This window comes from Eschrichtius robustus, chromosome X (assembly GCF_028021215.1).
Source record: "Eschrichtius robustus isolate mEscRob2 chromosome X, mEscRob2.pri, whole genome shotgun sequence".
In the NCBI taxonomy this organism is placed as follows: Eukaryota; Metazoa; Chordata; class Mammalia; order Artiodactyla; family Eschrichtiidae; genus Eschrichtius; species Eschrichtius robustus.
Window position 1 is genome coordinate 34,102,177 of NC_090845.1, and position 22,192 is coordinate 34,124,368.

Genomic DNA, 22,192 nt, shown 5'->3' on the forward strand with positions numbered 1-22,192 from the left:
ATTGGGTCTTCTTTGCTGCGTGCGGGCTTTCTCTAGTTGTAGTGAGCAGGGGCTACTCTTGGTTGTGGTGCGCGGGCTTCTCATTGCAGTGGCTTCTCTTGTTGCGGAGCACGGGCTCTAGGCGCGCGGGCTTCAGTAGTTGTGGCTCACGGGCTCTAGAGCACAGGCTCAGTAGTTGTGGCGCACGGGCTTAGTTGCTCCGTGGCATGTGGGATCTTCCTGGACCAGGGCTTGAACCCGTGCCCCTGCATTGGCAGACACATTCTTAACCACTGCACCACCAGGGAATCCCCCAAGTCATTGGCTTTTCTCATGTAAAACTTTTACTGAAGAATCTCAGAGAGGGGGGTTTATTGTAAATAATTTATTCATACATTTTTGAAAAAAATTTTCAAATTCAAAGCATCTTTCAAAGAGGCTTTCTAATATGTGAGGAATTAAACATAACCTCTTGGAATTAGAAGGGTTAGAAGAACATTCAGAAATTATGAAACTTTAAAACTATTTTTTGTCTTTTAAATATTTCTTTTTTTATTGAAGTATAGTTGATTTACAATGTTGTGTTAATTTCTGTTGTACAGCAAAGTGATTCAGTTATACATATATATACATTCTTTTTTTAATATTCTTTTCCATTTTGGTTTATCACAGGATATTGATTTTAGTTCCCTGTGCTATACAGTAGGACCTTGTTGTTTATCCATCCTATATATAATAGTTTGCATCTGCTAACCCCAAACTCCCATTCCATTCCTCCCCACTCCACCACCCTGGCAACCACAAGTCTGTTCTCTATGTCTGTGAGTGTGTTTCTGTTTCTGAGATAGGTTCATTTGTGTCATATTTCAGATTCCACATATAAGTGATATGATACGGTATTTGTCTTTCTCTTTCTGACTTCACTTAGTATGATAATCTCTAGGTCCATCCATGTTGCTGCAAATGGCATTATTTCATTCTTTTTTATGGCTGAGTAGTATTCCATTGTATATATGTACCACATCTTCTTTATCCATTTGTCTGTTGATGGGCATTTAGGTTGTTTCCATGTCTTGATTATTGTGAATAATGCTGCTGTGAACATAGGGGTGCATGTATCTTTTTGAATTATACTTTTGTCCAGACACATGCCCCGGAGTGGGATTGCTGGATCATATGGCAACTCTATTTTTAGTTTTTTGAGGAACATCCACACTGTTCTCCATAGTGGCTGCACCAACTTACATTCCCACCAACAGTGTAGGAGGGTTCCCTTTTCTCCACACCCTCTCCAGCATTTCTTATTTGTAGACTTTTTAATGATGACTATTCTTACTGGTGTGAGGTGGTACCTCATTGTAGTTTTGATTTGCATTTCTCTAATAATTAGTGATGTTGAGCATTTTTTCATGTGCCTCTGGGCCATCTGTATTTAAATATTTTTTCTTAACATGGATCTACTTCAGAAAGTTTTGTGAATACTGATGAACATTTCCCTCTTAACATTCTGCAGTTTTATAAAATGTGACTCCTGTTTTTATTGTGTGGATGGGGTCTAAGGATTCTTTTTAATGCTAAAATTCATTTTTATCTCATGCAGAAATTAATCATAGAAATAAGTTGAAAATAAAATGAAAAAAAAATGAGGGCTTTACATGGAGGCTTAAGAAGCCACCTTCACAGTGCAGTGAATCCAGACAAATTATATTTGATATCAATGAAACATGCATGGCTTTATGGAACAAGAGGAGATATAGATAGAGATTTTAGATAGATAGATAGATTCATCTGGCTATTTAATATGATGGCTTCATTAACTATCCTGTATTAATTATCTTGCACATGACATTGCCTTGTGCTGGAAAGATACTCATTGGTGGCTGTGAACTTCTCTTTAACACATCCTGCTTATACAGTACTTCCAATTTGGGGTGACAGTTCTCAACTTCTGTCAATATTCTGCTCAGAAGTGGTGGGTATAATATCTGAAATACACAGTGTATTTTTTTAACACCTTTATTGCAGTATAATTGACATACAATACGTTGTACATATTCAAAGTACAATTTGAGAAGTTTTAACATATGTGTGCACCCATGAATCCATTGACACAATTCAAATAATATATTTTACCCCTTGTAGTTTCCTTGTGTCCATTTTTAATCTTTTTGCCTCTGCTCCCCTCCTGCCGTATGCCACCATTGCCCTGGACAACCATTTATCTGTTTTCTGTCACTTTATATGCATCTTATAACATTTTTTATATATGTGTGTGTGTGTGTGTGTGTATATATATATATATATATATATGTATATATATACACACACACATATATATATACACACACTGTATATAACTATATACATATATACTATATATACATACAATATATACATAATATGTAATATTTTATATATACTAACTATATAATAAATATTTATAAATTTATTTATATAAAATTATATAAAAATATGAATATAAACAAATATATAATATATAATATAATTATATATAGAATAATATATTGTGTATTGTGTATATTGTATATATGTGTATATATACACACTATATATTGTGTATATATATATTATATATTATATAATAACACATTGTACACCCTTTTTTTTGGCTGTTTTCTTTTGTGCATCGTAATGTTTTTGAGATCCATCCACACAGTGTATTTATCAATAGTTTATTCCTTTTATTGCTGAGTAATACTCCATGGAATGGATATACCACACTTTGTTCATCTATTTACCTATTGATGGACATTTGGGTTTTGGCATTTTTTGGTAATTACAAATAAAGCTGATGTGTGAGCATTCATGTATACGTCTTTCTATGGGCATATACTTTCATTCCTCTTGCGTAAATCACTTATATGTTGGATGGCTGGGTAACATGGTTGTTGAATTTATAACGTTTAAAGAAACTGCTAGACCGTTTCTCAAAGAGATTGTTCTTTTTTCCATTCCCACCAGCAGTGTATGAAAGTTCCACTTTCTCTACATCATTGACCATACTTAGTAGGGTTAGTCCTTTCAATTTTTTCCATTTTTATTTGTTGTAGTGCTATTATAGTGTGGTTTTAATCTGTATTTCCATAATGAATAATAAATAACGTTGAACATCTTGTGCCTGTTTGTCATCCATACGCCTTCTTAATTTAAATTTTTTTTCAAGTCTTTTGCCCATCCCCTCCATTGAGTTGTCTGTTTTCTTATTGTTGAAATTTTAGAAGTTTTTAAAAGTATATTCTGGATATATTCCCTTTATCAGATATGTGCTTTATAAATTTTTCTCCCATATGTAGTTTTCCTCTTAATTTGATTAACAGTGTCTATTAAATAGCAGAAGTTTTTATTTTTTTCCAGCTTCATTGAGGTATAATTGACAAAAATTGTATATATTTAAGATGCACAATGTGACGATTTGATATATGTATACATTATGAAATGATTATAGAAGTTTTTAATTTTAATGAAATGCAGTTTATCAGTTTTTTCTTCAATGGATCAGGAAGAAGCATGCAGTTTTAATTGCAATCTAGACTATCATTGCTTGCCCCAGAAATGAAAGCATAGGTTCTTGTTAAAGTTAAAACGTAATCAACCATTCTCTACAACAGAAATCTGAATCCTATAGATTTTAATAATCCTTTATAATCCTTTCCTGTTGTCTTTAGTGTCTTGATATACTCATGCCAAAATGTATCATAGAAAGAACAAACAGTATAATTCCACACACACAAAAAAATGAAGCCTTTAGGACTACCATTGGGTGCTAAACTGCTGTACATTTTATCATAAAAATTAAGCGTTTAGAAAGAGTGAGAGACAAGAGCTCTATTTATGGCAATTGTGGCCACAGCACTGGGTTTCTTTATCTCTGTTTTTTATCAGCCGCATAATTTTGTTTTTCCACCTTGCCTTTTGGTCCCCTAATGAAGGGGAAATAAAACAAAAGAAAGTGAGTTAGAAATAAGGTTAAAATGAAGAAAGAAAAAGATAAAGAGAGAGAAGGAGGAAGAGGGCTAATAGAGGATTCCTTAGGCTTGCTACTCAAATTTTAAAGGGTGGTATGATATTAGAGAAACAACAGTTAAGATTAATTTGATCATGTGTAATATAATGTGTGTAGAGCAAATACTTATGAAAAAACTTCTTGACGGAATTCATGTGCCTCCAAGAAATTCACAAGTGGATAAAATCCTAGCCATACGGAGATTTTCCATAACAGTTCTCCTCATTAGCGAGAAGGAGTGGAGAAGGTCCAGAGGAAGGAGCAGGAAGGATGTGAAGGGACCAAGTGCAAAGAGGTCAAAGACCTTACTAGGTTTAACTGTTGCCATGGAATCTTGCTTTTGCAGGTTTTGTAAGGGATAAAATAGTTTAGGTGATCAGTGAGCAGTATCTGAGACCTATCACTTTAGGTCAAAATAAATAAATATTTTAAAAGTATACGAATGATTTTACTATTTTTCTGATCAAAAGCCCATTTATTCCATGATATTTACACATGACTTAATGTGCCATTTCCCATATTCTGTGTCAGGTGAATATACATGCCTTTGTCACTTACTGTGTGACCTGGAGTAAGTTACCCAACATTCTCTACAGCCCAGGTTGCTCAGCTTTAAAATAAATCTAATGAGTAATTAACTCATATGTTTATTAAAGTGGTTAAATAGATAATGAATGTGAAGCATTTAGCATCACCTAACACAGAATAAGCATTCAATAAATAATTTTCCATTATTTTCAAAAGAAATTAATATGAAATTACATTGCTCAGTCTATAAACTTGAGTCTGATATTTACATTTTACAAGAGAGTACGAAATTAGAGAAAAATATTTCCTAATTTTTTTAAATGACTTAAGTACTAGGAAATATTTGTTTTTTGACTATTCAAACACTTAAGAGTGTTCAGCAGAGGAGAAAAATCCATTTCTCAAAATACAAGCTTGTGCTATTAAAAATATAATAGCTATAATTATGATTCCTATTAGATTTTTTGTAACACTCTATTCAGACAAACTGAAAATCTCCATTAAATCAATGATGTTACATTTTAGAGAGTTGCTTTTGCTCACTACTATTATTTCTGTTACACCTATAGTTTTTCCAAAGCAGTCTAATAATTTTCCTATCACTCTGATAAACTCAAGCACAAATAATCAAGCTTTTATTTATTTTTGTTCCCTTTTGGATTGGTTGGTGTTGGCCTGAACAGAGGAATACAGGGAACAAAGTAATCACATGTACATATAGTGTGGCAAAATATTATCATCTTTTGAAACACATATTCTTCTCATAATTATTATTTACTGCATTTGGTTTGAAGTTTCATTGCTACCAGTCATGCCGCTGAGTCTAAAGTTATTCCTTGTAATAAAAGTTTACAGGAATTTGACCACTTGTCTCTTCTACTGTAGCTAATTAATAACCAAAATAAAGATGTAATTTAAAAATGTAATTGTTTAGAATTAAAATGAAAATTACATTGCCAAGAAAAAGGTTTTTCACTGGAAAAAAATGTATATAAGTTAGTGGTATAATTCTAAGATGCATTTTTAAAAGTCTTCTTTCAATTAAAACATAAGCTACTAAATAGACCTATAATTTTTTCCATAGTTCTCTTCATCCATTTCTATTTTTGAGATAAATATGTAATTTCTCATTTTGGTATATAATATATGGTCTTATATAGGCCTTTTGAGTTGTTTTACAAGTGATTGTCCAATTTCGATTTGCTATGGGATAATAAAAATGCAAAAATGTTTAAATGGGTGTGTTGGAGGAAGAAAAATATGCTGAGTATATAAATGAACTGAAATGAGAAAGAATGGAGAAAGTGTACTTTTAATTCTTGAGAATATTTCATAGTATTTGAAGTATTGATTAGGTTTCCTTATTATTCAATGCACACATATTAACATATATAAGGTTATCCAAATAATGGTTTTATTTAACTGAATTGTTTACTTAGTTTTCTAATTGTTCATTGCTAGTGTACAGAAATTTACCCTTCATTCATTCATTCATTCATTCATTCCTGAAATGAGTCTCATTTGATTATGGTATGTAATGCTTTTGATATGCTGCTGAATCCAATTTTCTAGTATTTTATTGAAAAATTTTGCATCAGTGTTCACCAGGGATACTGGATTTTAGTTTTCTTACACTGTCTTTGTCTGGCTTTTGTATCATAGCAATGCTGGCCTCCTAGAATGAGTTAGGAAGTTTTCCCTCCTCTTCAATAATTTGGAAGTGTTTGAGAAAAAATCTTGTAAATTCTTCTTTAAATATTTGGTATAATTAAACAGTGACGCCATCTCGTGCTGGACTTTTCTTTGTAGGGAGGGTTTTGATTACTGATTTAATCCTCTTACTAATTTTATGTCTATTGAAGTTTTCTATTATTCATGAGTCAGTTTTAGTAGATTGTGTGTTTTTAGGAAATTGTCCATTTCGTCTAAGTTATCCAATTTTTGGCACATAATTGTTTATAATATTCCCTTTACATATATATAATGCTTTTTATTTTGGTAAAAACAATAATGATGTCCTACTTTAATTTGAGTCTCCTCTCCTTTTTTCCTAGTCACTCTAGCTAATGGTCTACCACTTATGTTGATCTTTTTAAAGAACCAACTTTTGGGTTTTTTGGTTTTCTCTATTGTTTTTCTATTCTCTATGTCATTTACCTCCATGCTAATCTTTATTATTTCCTTCCTTCTGCTAGTTTTGGGTTTAATTTGCTCTTCTATGAACTATACTAGTTCATATAGTGTACATTTAGGTTGTGGATTTGAGGTTGTTCTTTTTTTTTAACGAATTCATTTACTGCTATAAATTGCCCTCTTAGCACTGCTCTTACTACATCCCTTAAATTTTGTATACTGTGTTTTCATTTTCAGTTGTCTCAAGATATTTTCTAATTTTCATTGTGATTTCTTCTTTGAAATATTGGTTGTTTAAGAGTATGTTGTTTAATTTCCAGATTTATAAATTTCATTCTTCTGTTATTGATTTATAATTTCTTTCCATTGTGATGAGAAAAAAATGCTTTGTACAATTTCAGTATTTTAAAATTTATTAAGATTTGCTTTGTGGCCTCACATGCGATCTATCCTAGACATTGTTCCTTGGTCATTTGAGAAGAATGTGTACTCTGCTGTTGTTTTGTGGAATGTTCTTTGTAAGTCAGTTAGGTCTAGTCATGTTACAGTATTGTTCACCTCCTCTATTTCCATATTTGTCTTCTGTCTGGTTGTTCTGTCCATTAGTGAAAGTGGGGTATTGAGGTCTCCAGCTATTATTGTAGGATTGTCTATTTCTCCTTCCAGTTTTGTCAATTTTTGCTTCGTATATTTTGGGCCTCTGTTTTTAGGTGTATAATTTTTATATATTCTTCCTGAATTGAATCTTTTTTTTGATTTGATAATTGTTTATATTGTAAAATGATCACCACGATAAGTCTAGTTAACATCCATCACTACACATAATTACATTTTTTTTTTCTTGTAATGAGAACTTTTAAGATCTGTTCTCTTAGGAACTTTCAAATATGCAATACAATATTATTAACTGTAGTCATCATACTGTACATTACATCCCCATGACTTATTTTATAACTGGAAGTTTATACCTTTTGACCCCCTTCACCCATTTCACTTATCCCACCTCCACCCCCTGCCTCTGGCAACCACCAATCTGTTCTCTGTATCTATATATAAGCTCAGTTTTGTTTGTTTGTTTTTTGATTTTTTAGTTAATTGAATCTTTTATTTATATATAGTGTCCTTATTTGTCTCTTGTAAACTTTTTGGATATCTAATAATGAGTGGTATCCAAAATATATTTTAAAGTACTAAAACTCAACAACAGTAAAATAACTCAACTTTAAAAATTGGCAAAAGATCTGGAGAGATACCTCACCAAAAAAAATATTCTGATAGCAAATAAGCATACAAAAAGATGTTCAACATCATATGTCTTTAGGGAACTGCAAATTAAAACAACAGTGAGATAACACTACATACCTATTAGGATGGCTAAATTCAGAAGCCCTGACAATACCAAATGCTGACAAAGATGTAGAAAAATTGGAACTCTCATTCATTAATGGTGAGGATACAAAATGGTACAATGGTACAGGTGCTTTAGAAGACAGTTTGGCAGTATGTTACAAAACTAAACATATTCATAACATGATCCAGAAATCACAAGCCCATTTGGTATTTGCCCATATGAATTGAAAATTTATGTCCACACAAAAATCTACACGTGAATGTTTATAACAGCTTTATTCAAGATTGCCAAAATGTGGAGGCAACCATGATAATCCTACAATAGGTGAATGGATAAATAGTGGTATATCCATACAATTGGATATTTTTCAGTGATAAAAATAAATGACAAAAAGACCAGAGGAAGCTTAAATGCATGTTGCTTAGTGAAAGAAGCCAATCCGAAAAGGCCATCTATACAACATTCTGAAAAAGATCAGTGGTTGCCAGTCCCTTGGGGAGGTTGGGAGGGAGGGATGTATGAGTGGGGTACAGGGGATTTTGGGGGATATGAAACTATTCTCCATGATACCATAATGGTAGATAGATGAAGTTTTACGTTTGTCAAAGCCATAGGATGTATAACACAAAGAGTGAACCAGAATGTAAGCTACAGACTTGTTAATAATGATGTACTGTTATTGACTCATCACTTATAAGTAATGTACCACCTAATGCAGGATGCTTATAATAGGGGAAACTAAGGGAGGTTATGGGAATTCTCTGTACTTTACACTCATTTTTTTGTAAACCTAAAACTGTTTGAAAAATAAAATATATTAATTCAACAAAGAGTGTGAACTTTAAATCACAATGCTCATGTTCAAATTCCAGCTGTATTATTACAAGCTGATTGACCTTGAGCAAGCTACTGAACTTTCTTGTGTCACAGTTGCGCTTCTTTAAAATGAGGATAATAATAGGACTAATTTCATAGGTATGTTTTGGAAAAATTTGTCAATTTTTGTAAATCCCTAGAACAATGCCTGACATACAGTAAATCCTACATAAGCATAAACTACAGTCATTTAATCCTCAAAACAACTAGCACCATTTTACAAATGAGATAAATAACATGTTCAAGGCTAAGTTAGCAGTAGTAGAACAAGAGTTTGAATCCTCATTCTGTCAGAAGCCTGTGTTCTTTCCGCTAGATACCCTGTCTTTCCACAATGTGTTTGTGAGCATATACCAAGCTCCTATGTAAACTAAGAAAGCCATGTTTATAGTAGGACCTGAAATTTAACCTATAACTTAAGTGACTGTCATATTTCAAAATAAAGGAATTGAAAATGATAAGATAGTAGTGACATCAGCAAGATGGCAGAGTAGAAGATCCACCAATTGTATCCCTCTTCAGCACAGTCATTTGGAAGCCATGCAAGGACAAAAGTGCCATTGTGGGAGCTTTGCGACCCAGGTAGGAGACCATGAAACCTTGGTGGAGTCCAAAACCGAGGAGGGCCATTTTGAAAAGGCAGGCTCATGCTCAGATGACAGACTTGCCAACTGTGGTCCTGGCTACAACCAGGAAACAGCCCCGTGGACTGTTACAATCCCATTTGACTTTGGTCCTGCCCTCAGCACTATCTGCCAAGGAACCTGTCAGGAGTCATGCCTGCCAATGCCCTGTATAACAGACCCACAGAATTCAGTCCCATGTGTGGACCCTGAAGTGGCCCATGACCCAGCTTCAGCCCCTCTTAACCACCATTTCTACCCATCTGGGGACCAGGTGGAAGACACACCTGTCTGCGCCCCTGTGACAGGCCCTCCAACTTTGTTCCAACTGCATATCCTGAAATGACCCTGTAACGTAGCTCCAGCTACTCTCAGCCATGGTCTGGGAATACTCCTACCGTGAGACAAGCTTGTCCATGCCCCAGAGGTAGGCCCACTGACTATATTCTGTCTGTACATCTGGAAGCATCCCTATAATCCGGCTCCAGCCCCTCACAGCTGCAGTCTGGGAGCAGTTCTGCCTGCCCAGGGACCTAGTGTCTTAACCACTGATATCTGTTAAAGTGATCCTATTTAGAATAGGGTCTTTGAAGATATAATCAAATTAAGATGAGGTCATGCTGAATTAGGGTGGGCCTTGAAGCAATGTGACTGTTGTCCATATAAGAAGAGGAAAATAGACATGGATAGATATGGGAGAAAACACCATGCAAAGGTGAAGGCAGAGACTGGAGTGATACCTCTACAAGCCAAGGAATGCCAAGGATTGCTGGCAAACAGCAGAAACTAGGAGAGGGGCATGGAACAGATCTCCCTCAGAATCTCCAGAAGGAACCAACTCTGCTGGCACCTGGATTTCAAACATCTAGCCTCCAGAACTGTGAGAAAATAAATTTCTGTCCAAATACCAATTCATATTTGTATATATCTTTTAAACACACACACAAATATACACACACACAGTCCCCACACACACAATGGGCCATATGAGACATAAAACTCTGTAAATGGCTGCTTTCACTCAAATTATCATGGATGTATTTTCAGTTCGGTTTTCATAGGTTTTTTTTTTTGACTAGATGAACAATAATCCAAATAAATGTTTATCTGAATTCATGTAACTAGTCATGCATAGGTGGAAATCAAGTTCCTCTTTTTTTTTTTTTTTTTGTAATTACCGATAATATTGCAACAGCATCTTTGTAAATAACTCTGCTAGTTTACCTATGGGGTAAGATTTAAGATATAAGGTATTTATAGCATAGAAAAACAGAACTGACATGTCAAAGGAGATGTGCAACAACTTGGTGGATGTTGCAAAATTACCCCCCAAAATATGTAGTACCAATTTTTACTCTTACCCACAGTATCTGAGATGGGGGTTGTTACTCAGCACTCTCATCAAAAATTAATGTTATCAAAAGTGTTAAGTTATCAATTTGAAAGAACAGTACATTTTTTACTTTTAATTCCTGGGCTTTTTGGGGGGGGATAAGATTTTTGAATCTATATTCCTATGTGTTATCTCTATTAAAGTTTGGTATGTGTTATTTTAGCTTTAAACATTGAACTGTGGGACTTCCCTGGCAGTCCAGCGGTTAAGACCTTGCCTTCCAATGCAGGGGGTGAGGGTTCAATCCCTGGTTGGGAAGCTAAGATCCCACATGCCTCGTGGCCAAAAAACCAAAACATAAAACAGAAGCAATATTGTAACAAATTCAATAAAGACTTTAAAAACGGTCCACATCAAAAAAATCTTTAAAAACGAAAAAAAATTGAACTGTAACTTTATCTCCTATTTTTCTTTATCTTTAATTCTCTCTAAAAATTTAAATATCATGGCAATATTTTGTTCTTTGCCAATTTGAAAGTCATTGATTAAACCTGCTTAGATCGGTGCCAAGATATCACTTTGTTTTTTTTTAATGTATTTATTTTATGCCTTGAATCATTTTTGTGATTTATGTTGTGTATTTCATCCTGATTTTAGTACTAAGCCTAACATGGTATTATGTAGTGCGTGTGTGTGTGTGTGTATACACAAAAACATATAAAAATACATAGATTTACACATACACATTAGATGGAGAGAAGGCTTTTTGGAAGTTGGGTGTTATTACAGCATGTTTCAGAGGGAGAATTGAAGATGCAGAAGGGAGTGGGGAACATTGCAGTAGCCAGATCCTTGGGAAGACTAGAGTAGATGGGATCTAGTGCACAGGTCCAAGGGCTGGTCCCAGGTAAAAGTGTATCAATCATTCTTACAAGAGGAAAGCCAGAGGATGAGGTCACCATTGTGGAAGGGTTGGTCAGTGCGGTGGTGGGACTGTGAAGGAATTCTTTCCTGGAAGTGTCCAGTTTCTTAGTGAAACAGGAACAAGATGATCAGCTAGGAATGAGGAGGGAGAAGGAAGTATTGGAAATTGAAGGGGAAAGAAGATTTGAACCATCCTCTAAACATGGATAATAAGACTATGAAAATAGCAAGCTGGTATTGAGATATCAGGACCAATTTCTGAATTATTTCCATATGTATGTTAGCTTCAATTTAAGAGTTAATACCAATCTTTTATAAGTCAATTTTAGTATAACAGAAATTCCAGATAAAGAGTACCAATTTTTGACACTAACAGTTTTTTGTAACAAAATTTAGTATTTTACATATTAAATGTTTAAAGGAAAGTTCATGCTTAGAATATTGTATTAAACAAAGTAAATATTTTAATGAGGTAATAAATGAGTGTTAAAAATGACTTAAGAAGAAAATATGTAAGAATACTCACCCAAGACCAGTACGTTTTCTGAAAGCTGTTACAGTTCTGTTATTTGCTGCATTTTCTTAATTACTGTGAGAAAGCTGTTTAAAAATTACCATTTTAATGGACATTTAAAAATATTTCCTTGAACTTTCCATTAAGTTGTTCTGTTTAATTGTTTAGAAAACTAAACACTGGTTAATCTGACATCTTGCACCTATATGTTGTAGGTACAATTTTGTTTTCCGTTAAAAGCAGACAAAATGGTGATTCTCAGGAAGACTCAGATGAAGATAAAGATAGACATCTAATACCCTCCTTTGAGAAATCATTATCAGAACCATCTGACAAGTTTGATGAGGAAAACCAGGTAAATTTATTATTATGGAGAGTTTCATGATCAATTTTCATAAGCCCTCATCATTTACTTATAAATCAATAGATACTTTACATTCATAATACGTATAAAAATGTGTATTTCATATATCATCTGTAAGAATTGTATTATTTCAGGATTAACTTGATGTAGTTCACTTTCTGGATTTGTACTGCTATTAAAATTAGTAGATTATAATACTTCAGCTTGAAGGCTGCCTACTCTTTCATAAGTGAAAAACTTTACACATATTTCTGTTACTAAACAAAAAATTTCAGTCAATTTCTAGTAAAATGTTAATGAGTATATCATTTTAACAATGTAATGTGTTCTCCTTTTTTAAATATAGGAGATGGAAGCAGTCTTCCTCATATGCAAAAGAAAGCAAATGCTATTATTTCCCCTTCCTGTATTATAAAGCTTTATTTGAATGTTGTTAAACATCATATCGTTTCAGTAGAAATTCAAAGGAAAATGAGAGTATGGAGAGTTGGAATAGACAGTGCCGGTTTCTTAGAGAGTGGGTAAATGAGTTCTCTTATGGGTGAGTAGCAGGGACGGAAGAGGGCAATAGAGAAGAGTGGGTCAACAGGGGCAAAGTTCTAGAAACAGAGGTGTACTGAAGAAGAAGTCTTTATTGAATGAATTTCTGTTTAATCAGGATTCTTCAGAGAAACAGATACCACTATGATATAATATAATATAATATAACGTAATATAATACAATACAGTATAATGCGATATAATATAATATAGTACAATATAATACAATAACCTATATCTGTAGAGAGAGAGACATTTTAAAGAATTGGCTAATGTAACTGTGGAGACTGGCAAGTCCAAAATCTATAGGGCAAGCGAGCAGGGTAGACAATTAGGTAAGAGTTGCTGTTGCAGTCATGGGTCCAGATTCCCCAGGGCAGACCGGGCAGGCTACAAGCTCAAGCAGGGTTTCCATGTTTCAGGCTTGGCTAAGAATTGCTTCTCCTTCAGGTCACTTCAGTCTTTGCTCTTAGGGCCTCCAACTGATTGGAGTTGGCCCATTCACATTAAGCAGAGTATTCTGCTTTACTCAAAGTCTACCGATGAAAGTATTCACATATGTTTTTAAAAAATACCTTCCCAGCAACATTTAGATTGGTGTGTAATCAAACAACTGGACCCCATAGTCCAGCCAAGTTGACACAGAAAATGTACCATCACAGAATACATGGATTAAGAGTGATATTTAGGCACTATTCAAAATAGTTTGGGAAGGGAAGAGCAGTTGGGGCAAGCTCGCCACTGCAACAGCTAACTGGGTTTGAAGTGAAGAGAACAATGTCTTTTAGGGTGGTGATGGGGATAGAGAAATACCATGAAAGATGGAAAACATTTCAGAGACTAGCATTAGATGACTCTCTTGAGAGAGAAGACAGAAAGTGAGAATTGATTCCAAAAAATAACAGGTTTTCTTTGTATCTTGTTTGTATCTTGAGGATCTTATCTAAGGGCCGCACAAGGGGAAGGCACGAGAGGCAGGGGAGAGTCCTTATCAAAGTCTGCTGATTCAAGTGTTCTTTGCAGGGGAGGTTGGGGGAGCCATGTTAGGAATTACATCTACTTGTGACTGTGTGGGCTGTTAAATTTTTTTTAAATTAAGTTTCAATTATTCAACATAATCATAAAAGAAACATTCTTATATTAAAATATTTGTGCATATCATCGATTATTTTATTCCAACAAATTTCTTAGAATGAAATCATTGGCTCGAACGGGATAAGCAATTCTTAAACATGTTAAACATGTTAAAGCACTCTTCAAATTTTTATTGATTCAGATTTCCATTATAATGTATAATATTATCTCTTTCAACCTGACCCTCATTAAAGCTGGGTGTTACCATTATTTTTCATATTTCCCTACTTGGAAGGTTAGAAAATTCTTATTTAGTTTTTTTCATTTCTTTCTGTCCCAGCTTTACTGAAGTACAACTGACTATTAAAAATTGTACATATTTCAGGTGGACAACTTGATTAGATATACATATACGTTGTGAAATAATCACCACAATCAACCTAATTAACATATTTATCATCTCACATAGTTACCACTTTTTCATGGAAGAAGGTGAAGACACTTATGATCAACCTTCTAAATGAATATTGTTAAAATGTCCACGCTATCCAAAGTGATCTATATTCAATGTAATGACCTATCACAATCCCAATGGCATATTTAAAAATATTTAATTTTTAGGGCAGTTTTAGGTCCACAGCAAAACTGAGAGGAAGGTTCAGAGTTTTCCCATATACATCCTGCCCTAACACATGGATTGTCTCCCCCATCGTTAACATCCCCCACCAAAGTGGTACATGTGTCACAATTAATAAGCCTGTATAGACACAGACACACACACACACACACAAGATCTACCTTCTAAGCAAATTTCAAGTACACACTACCACCCTATTAACTATAATTACCTTGCTGTACATTAGATCTCCAGAACTTACTCATTTTGCATAACTGAAATTTCCCTAATTGAAAAGAAATGTACTACTGAGCGATCAGTAAGAAAAAGACCAGGTATTACAGGGAATGGAAAGGCTAATTCTGTTTGAGTAGGAATATGGGAAGGCCTGTCTGAAGAACTGCAGATACCTGTACATGCATTTTTCCTAGCTCTTAATCTATCTTGCAACCTGTCATCACACAGCTTAGATTTTTTTAAATAAAATGATCAGCGATATGCACAAATATTTTAATATAAGAATGTTTTTATATGATTTATTATGTTGAATAATTGAAACTTAATTGTTTTAATTTTTAAATTTGATTAATTTTTTTTTTTTCTTGGCTGCGTTGGGTCTTTGTTGCTGCACGCAGGCTTTCTCTAGTTGCGGCGAGGGGGGTTACTCTTGGTTGTGGTGCGCAGGCTTCTCATTGCGGTGGCTTCTCTTGTTGTGGAGCACGGGCTCTAGGCGCACGGGCTTCAGTAGCTGTGGCACATGGGCTCAGTAGTTGTGGCTCGCGGACTCTAGAGCACAGGCTCAGTAGTTGTGGCGCACGGGCTTAGTTGCTCCGCAGCATGTGGGATCTTCCCAGGCCAGAGCTCGACCTGTGTCCCCTGCATTGGCAGGCTGATTCTAAACCACTGCAACACCAGGGAAGTCTTGATTTAAAATGTTTTTGAATAGGTATTATCTGCCCATAATTTTTTTTCCATTTTTATTCAAAAATAATTGTCATACATCACTGTATAAGTTTAAGGTGTACAGCTTGATGGTTTGATTTACACATATTGTGAAATGCTTACCATAATGGGTTCAACTAACATCCATCTTCTCATATAGATACAATAAAAAGTAAAGAAAGAAAAAAGAAACAATTTTCTCCTTATGAAGAGAACTCTTAGAATTTACTCTCTTAACTTTCCTATGTATCATACAGCAGTGTTAACTATAGTCATCATGCTGTACATTACATCCCTAGTACTTATTTATCTTATAACTGGAAGTTTATGCCTTTTGACCATCTTCCTTCATTTCTCCCTACTCTCACCCTCTGCCTCTGGTAACCACAAGTCTGATCTCTTTTTCTATGAGTTTGGGTTTTTTGTTATTGTTTTGTTTGTTTATTTTAGACTACACATATAAGTGAGATCATACAGTATTTTTTCTTCTCTATCTGACTTATTTCACTTAGCATAATGCCTTCATAATCCATCCACGTTGTCACACATGGTAGGATTTCCTTGTTTTTTAATGGCTGAATAAGATTCCATTGAATATACTATAACTTCTTTATCCATTCATTCGTTGATGACACTTAGATTGTTCCCATGTTTTGGCTATTGTAAATAATGCTGCTTTGAACAGGAAGGTACAGATATCTTTTCGAGTTAGTGTTTTCATTTCCTTTGGATATATTCCCAAAAGTGAGATTGCTGGATCGTATGGTAATTCTATTTTTAATTTTATGAGGATCCTCCATACTGTTTTGTATAGTGGCCATATGAATTTACAATCCCACCAGCGTACACAAGGGTTCCCTTTTCTCCACATCCATGCCAGCGTTTGTTATCTCTTGTCTCTTTGATCATGGCCATTCTAACAAGTGTGATATCTCATTGTGGTTTTAATTTGCATTTCCCTAATGACTAGTAATGAACTGAAATTTAATAGTGAATATTCTCTGAATGATAGAAATGTGTATATACAAATGCACATGTATATATGGATCTATTAATTATATATAATGTGTATATCCCAGTGTATTTATATATGTATATGTCTATATATTTATGTCTTTATTGATATACTACTCTTGAAATTTTATACAAAAAAATAAGTACTCTTGGTCATGAGATGGTGAATAGTTTTTATTTTTTAAAGTTTTTCAGTAATTTCTTAAATTGCTATAGTGAATACTCCTAATTTTATAGTTAGAAAAAAGTTTTAATATGTTTAAAGCTTGTAGTTAAACAAAGTTTAATAATTATTATTTTTGTTGTTCATCTCATTAATAAATTATCACTAATCCCACTCTCACCAATAAATTCATATTCATTGTATGTTTTTAGCTCTGTAGGAATTAAATTAGCTTCATCACAATACTACCGTATGTGATAGTCACAGCAATTACAAATAGGAGGTGTTCTTGTCCCCGTGATAGTTAATTTTATGTGTCACCTTGACTGGGTCATGGTGCCCAGATATTAGGTTAAACATTATTCTGGATGTTTTTGTAAAGGTGATTTTGTATGAGAATTACATTTAAATCTTTAGACTTTCAAAGAAGGTTGCCCTCCATAATGTGGGTGGGTCTTACCTAACCAGTTGAAGGTCTTAATAGAACAAAGGCTGACCTCCGCAGAGCAAAAAGGAATTCTACTGGTAGACTGCCTTTGGACTTGAACTCCAACTCTTCCCTGGGTCTCCAACCTGCTGGACTAACCTGCAGATTTTGGACTTACTGAGCCAATTATTTGAGCCATGCAATACAATTCAATATATTCAATGTAATTCAATAATTCAACATAATACAATGCAATGCATTGCAATGCAGTGCAAAACAAAACACTTTTTCAGAAGAGAGAGTCTGAGAACTGCACTGGTCTGGGTCCCTTATTTCATAGATAAGGAAATTAAGGCCCAGAGAGGCTTAGTGATTTACCTAAGTAAGTTAATCAAACATTGCAGTTCTTGGACTCTTTAAAACTTGACAGTACTGATACGATATGCAAACAATTAACTGAAACTGAAGGTCATCTTAAACTGTAATCTAGCTCAACATTGGAGAATAAAGAATAAAGAATATCAAACTGAGAAGCTGAGCAGATGAGAACAAATAGAAAAAACGTGGGTTTGATGCCAGTACAAACCCTGCTACACAGGGCTTTTATGGTTGACCAGGGTTCTGGTTTCAGGATTTAAGGGTGTGACTTTGGACATCACTGGCAGCAGAAAGGCCTGTTTTTAAAAAAAAAAAATGTTGGAAAACCCAGATGTAAACATTACTTTCTCACCGCTTAGTCCTGTTAAAAAACAAAATTCAGTTGAGTAAATATGAAGATCTAATTGGCCTGATTCATCAATTCATTAATCAGGCAGCATCCCATCTAGCAAATAGAAAGCTACTCCCAGGTTTTATAGAAATGCTGGTGGAGGGGGTGGGATATGGACAAGGAGGGTATTAGCAGAACAAAAGAAAGGATTGTTTCAGGCAAGGTTACCTCACTAGAGCTGACCAGGAAATTGCAAAAAGTCCATTCCTGGGAGAGGTTGAAACAAGTCTTGGTTTACTGTCCCAGAGGCAAGTGGCTCCACCTTGGGCTTATTCTTTCTTTCTTCTTCTTTTTCTTTTCCCCCTCCCCCCCTTCTCCTTTTTCTCCTCCTCCTTCTTTTTTTTTTTTTTAACAGTCCATACCCCATTTCAGCTTTTTTGGGCTAAATTGCTAGGATCCTCTTTCACACTCCCAAAAAACCAGAAATTTCATGAACTATTTCTGATTTTTTCCTTAGGCTTAATTTTTATGGTACTGGAAATGTAGCCTTGTATATTGTAATACCATAGTTAGATATTTCTACGTATAATATGTGAGTACTTTGGAAATTAAGGGGGAAAGATTAGTTATTTCTTTTGAAATACTAATCCTTAAAAGTAAAACACTCTTATTTTTGTGGGGAACTTAGTGAGTTACGGGGCAGGCATGAGGCAGGGAGCTTTCACAGCCCATTCTCATGGCCATGCAGGCTGGGGCTTCTCTTATTGCTCACAAACTGTGATGAAATCAGCTCTTCACCTTCCTCACAGCTCTCTTGACAAATGAGTCCATCAGAAAGAGTTTGAAAATGATATCTAATTCATGTTTCTCAAATTTTTATGTTAAATATGGTTTTCTGAAACCTAAATTAAGATGTGCTATGTTTTTTTCTTTTTTCAGATGATGCTATTAGCAGTTTACAAATCTGGTATTATCTGGAGATCCATAGTGCTCCTGGACCACCCTTAAACACTATTGAAGTGAAATGTATTGCTCTGGTAAGAGCCCCATTAATTGTTCATAGGCTCCTTTTCGCAAATATTTGGGGCATTTGTTGTAAACCTAAATTGCTATTCCTAAAAAATATCTATATTAAATGAGCATTTGGGGATACATTTTTCAAATTACAGCAATTTTTTTTTAAATCCAGTAAAATGCATCTTAAATGCTTATAGAAAACATCTTTTAGTTCAATGGTATCATAGTGGCTGCCCCAATAAGCATTTTACCTGCATGTCTCAAGAATTACTAGAGCAAAATTAACCTTAGCCTACATGCTTTCCTCACACATCTGATAAAAGCAGGATTGTGCTCTCTGGACTCTTTCAGTATTGATTCTTCCTGGTTTCTATAGCAGGCCTTTCACTCTGAAATATATTTCGAGCAACTGGCATAGATTTGGGGTTTTAAATAATAGTGACAAAGAATAGGATTGTCTTACGTGAATTATTAAAGTATTACTAAATCCATGTCCAGAATTATTTGATAAAGTCAAATATTGAGTCTTCATTTAAATAAAATATGAGGGCAATATTGTTATTAATCACATTTTAATTTGATTTATTAATTTTCAATTATTGTTAGTATTCATTTATTTAAATCAAATATTTAAACTTATGATAAATAATGGTTATTTTCATTTTTAAATACGCAGATGAATTTCTTCATAGAATGATTATTTAGAATCTTCAACTTTCGCTCCAACAGGAAATAAATTATTTCTGTCTGTAAATCAATTATTTTCTCACCTAATCTCTGGGTAAATCTCCACTGAGACATAGAAAATGGATGATTAAACTATTGAAATGCACTCAAGTGCCACTTGCAAAAGCTTTCTCTTCTACCTAGAAAATTATTTAATGGGATGACGATAGGATCATTTCACTCAGTGGAAATGTCCTATTTCCGTGACCCTGTTATCACTGCAGAATCAAATCTTTATTAAAGATTATTTTTAAATGACATAACTTTAATTATGAGACCACTTGCATCTTTAGCTATAGACAAAAGAGGATGTTAAGGGTAGTGTTTTGGGACTTCTCAGAGGAGGAAGGACATTCACATGAAAATAGAAAAGCAAATGTTTGGTAAATAAGTATTTGCTGGGCCATGCAGAGACAGTGGGACACAGAGAGAAATTTTAACAAACAGACTTTGCTAGGTTCTTCCTGTCTACACACCTAGTTCACACTAGTCTGTGGTGATAGCTCCCTTCCTGGAATAGGTCCTCTCTCTACATTCTTTTAGGCAGTTAGGGGGAAGGTCAGAGTTCCTTCCTGAGTCTTTTGGGCTTTGATTGGTTTCAGTTTGAAATAACCCACATGCCAAAGAGACATTTTGAGGCGGCAAATTTTGCTTGAGTACAATAGTTATCTCTTTATCGGGACACAGGAGAAAAAAAAAATTTTAAATGGGTCCAGGAGAAATTGGGACCATGAGGTGGCACCTCAAAAAGGGAGACATTGGCTTCCTTACTAATAAGGAGCAAGACTTAGCACCATCAGATGCTAGGTTGCTCTCTTTGCAAATACAGGCAGATGTGCTGTACTAATTAAATGTGCACTTTCAACAGAAGTTGGTGGAGAAGGGGAGTCATTTTCAAGTAACTCTGCCCAAATAGGCTACCGATGACAGTGATGTTGCCAAGTTACTAAGTTTTCCCACCTTTCTAATAGTAATTACCTAAGGTAAAAACTTGTTAGCTCTATAACTTTCGGACATGAAGATTTAGTCTTTGGAGATGGTATGGGTTGTTTTAAATAATCCCATCAAATAAACCTTTGTGCACTTCTTGAAGAACATGCTTTCTGAATACTTTCAGAAGTACACAAAAATGGCTGTCCACACCTATATATAGTTTCCTAATATTTTTGACTGCATTTGCTGTGTTTGCTAAACTTTTGAGAAATACTATACTTAATCCTTAGATCATCAGATGTGGCAATGAAGGTTTCAAGACACTAAGTCTTCTCTGATTTTCCATCTGTATCTCAGCTTTTGTTACATTCAACTCAATTTCCACACCTTCCCTAGAGATGAATGAATGGTTAGAATCTCTTTAAATAGGGTTTTGTAAGAAATATTTACATCCTTGAGGCACATAAATTTGGTTACTTCTTACAGCAGGTTCCAAAAATCAGGTTATATTTATAATAAACAACAATTGGTTGATAGTAGTCCATTCTCTTTTGTGTAAACTATTTAGGATGTCTTCTTGAATCTTTTTTCTTCCAGTTTTATTGAGATATAATTGACATACAGCACTGTATGAGTTTAAGGTGTGCTGGATAATGGTTTGACTTACATACATTATGAAAGTTTAGTGAACATCTATCATCTCATATAGATACAAAATAAAAGAAAAAGAAGATTTGTATAACTGAAAATAAAGCAAACAAGCATACAGAGTGTACAAACCTTAAAAACAAACAAAACACCTTAACTCCCACAATAATAGGTGAAAGTGGAATCCTGTATGAGCTTTTAATTCTTTGCTTATTAATGACCTCGATCATTGTTCTCTCTGTACGATTGTTGGGCATTTATATTTCTAGTTGTGTGAATTTGCCTTTAACTTTTAGGTTTTGCTTTTATAAGTAATCAAACAAATTGCTCTTTTCCTACGTGATTTTTTCCCTGTCTTTTCCTGTTAAACATGGAGACCCTTGGCAATCTGAGGATTTAATAAATATTCATATCCTTAAAGAAAAAAAAAAGAAAAAGAAGAAAAGTTTTTTCATTGTGATGAGAACTCTTAGGATTTACTCTCTTAACAACTTTTCTATAAAACATACAATAGTGTTAATTATCTTTGTCAGGTAGTACATTACATCCCTAGTGCTTATTTACCTTATAACTGGAGTTTTGTACCTTTTGACCACCTACATCCATTTGCCCCTCCCACCACCCTCTGACTCTCGTAAACACAAATCTGATCTCTTTTTCTTTGAGTTTGTTTGTTTGGTGTACAACATAGGGATTTGATATTTTTATACATTACAAAATGACTACTACTGTCT

General features: G+C 34.4%; 1 protein-coding gene across 1 annotated transcript in view; it reads left to right on the forward strand.

The window, feature by feature from the left end:
* The window catches only part of CFAP47 (cilia and flagella associated protein 47), a 460,447-nt gene that overhangs the window by 305,548 nt on the left and 132,707 nt on the right, over positions 1-22,192 (forward strand). The window contains 3 exon segments of the mRNA XM_068532596.1: positions 12,501-12,640; positions 13,434-13,524; positions 19,074-19,171. Coding sequence (XP_068388697.1) covers positions 12,501-12,640; positions 13,434-13,524; positions 19,074-19,171 — 329 coding nt within the window.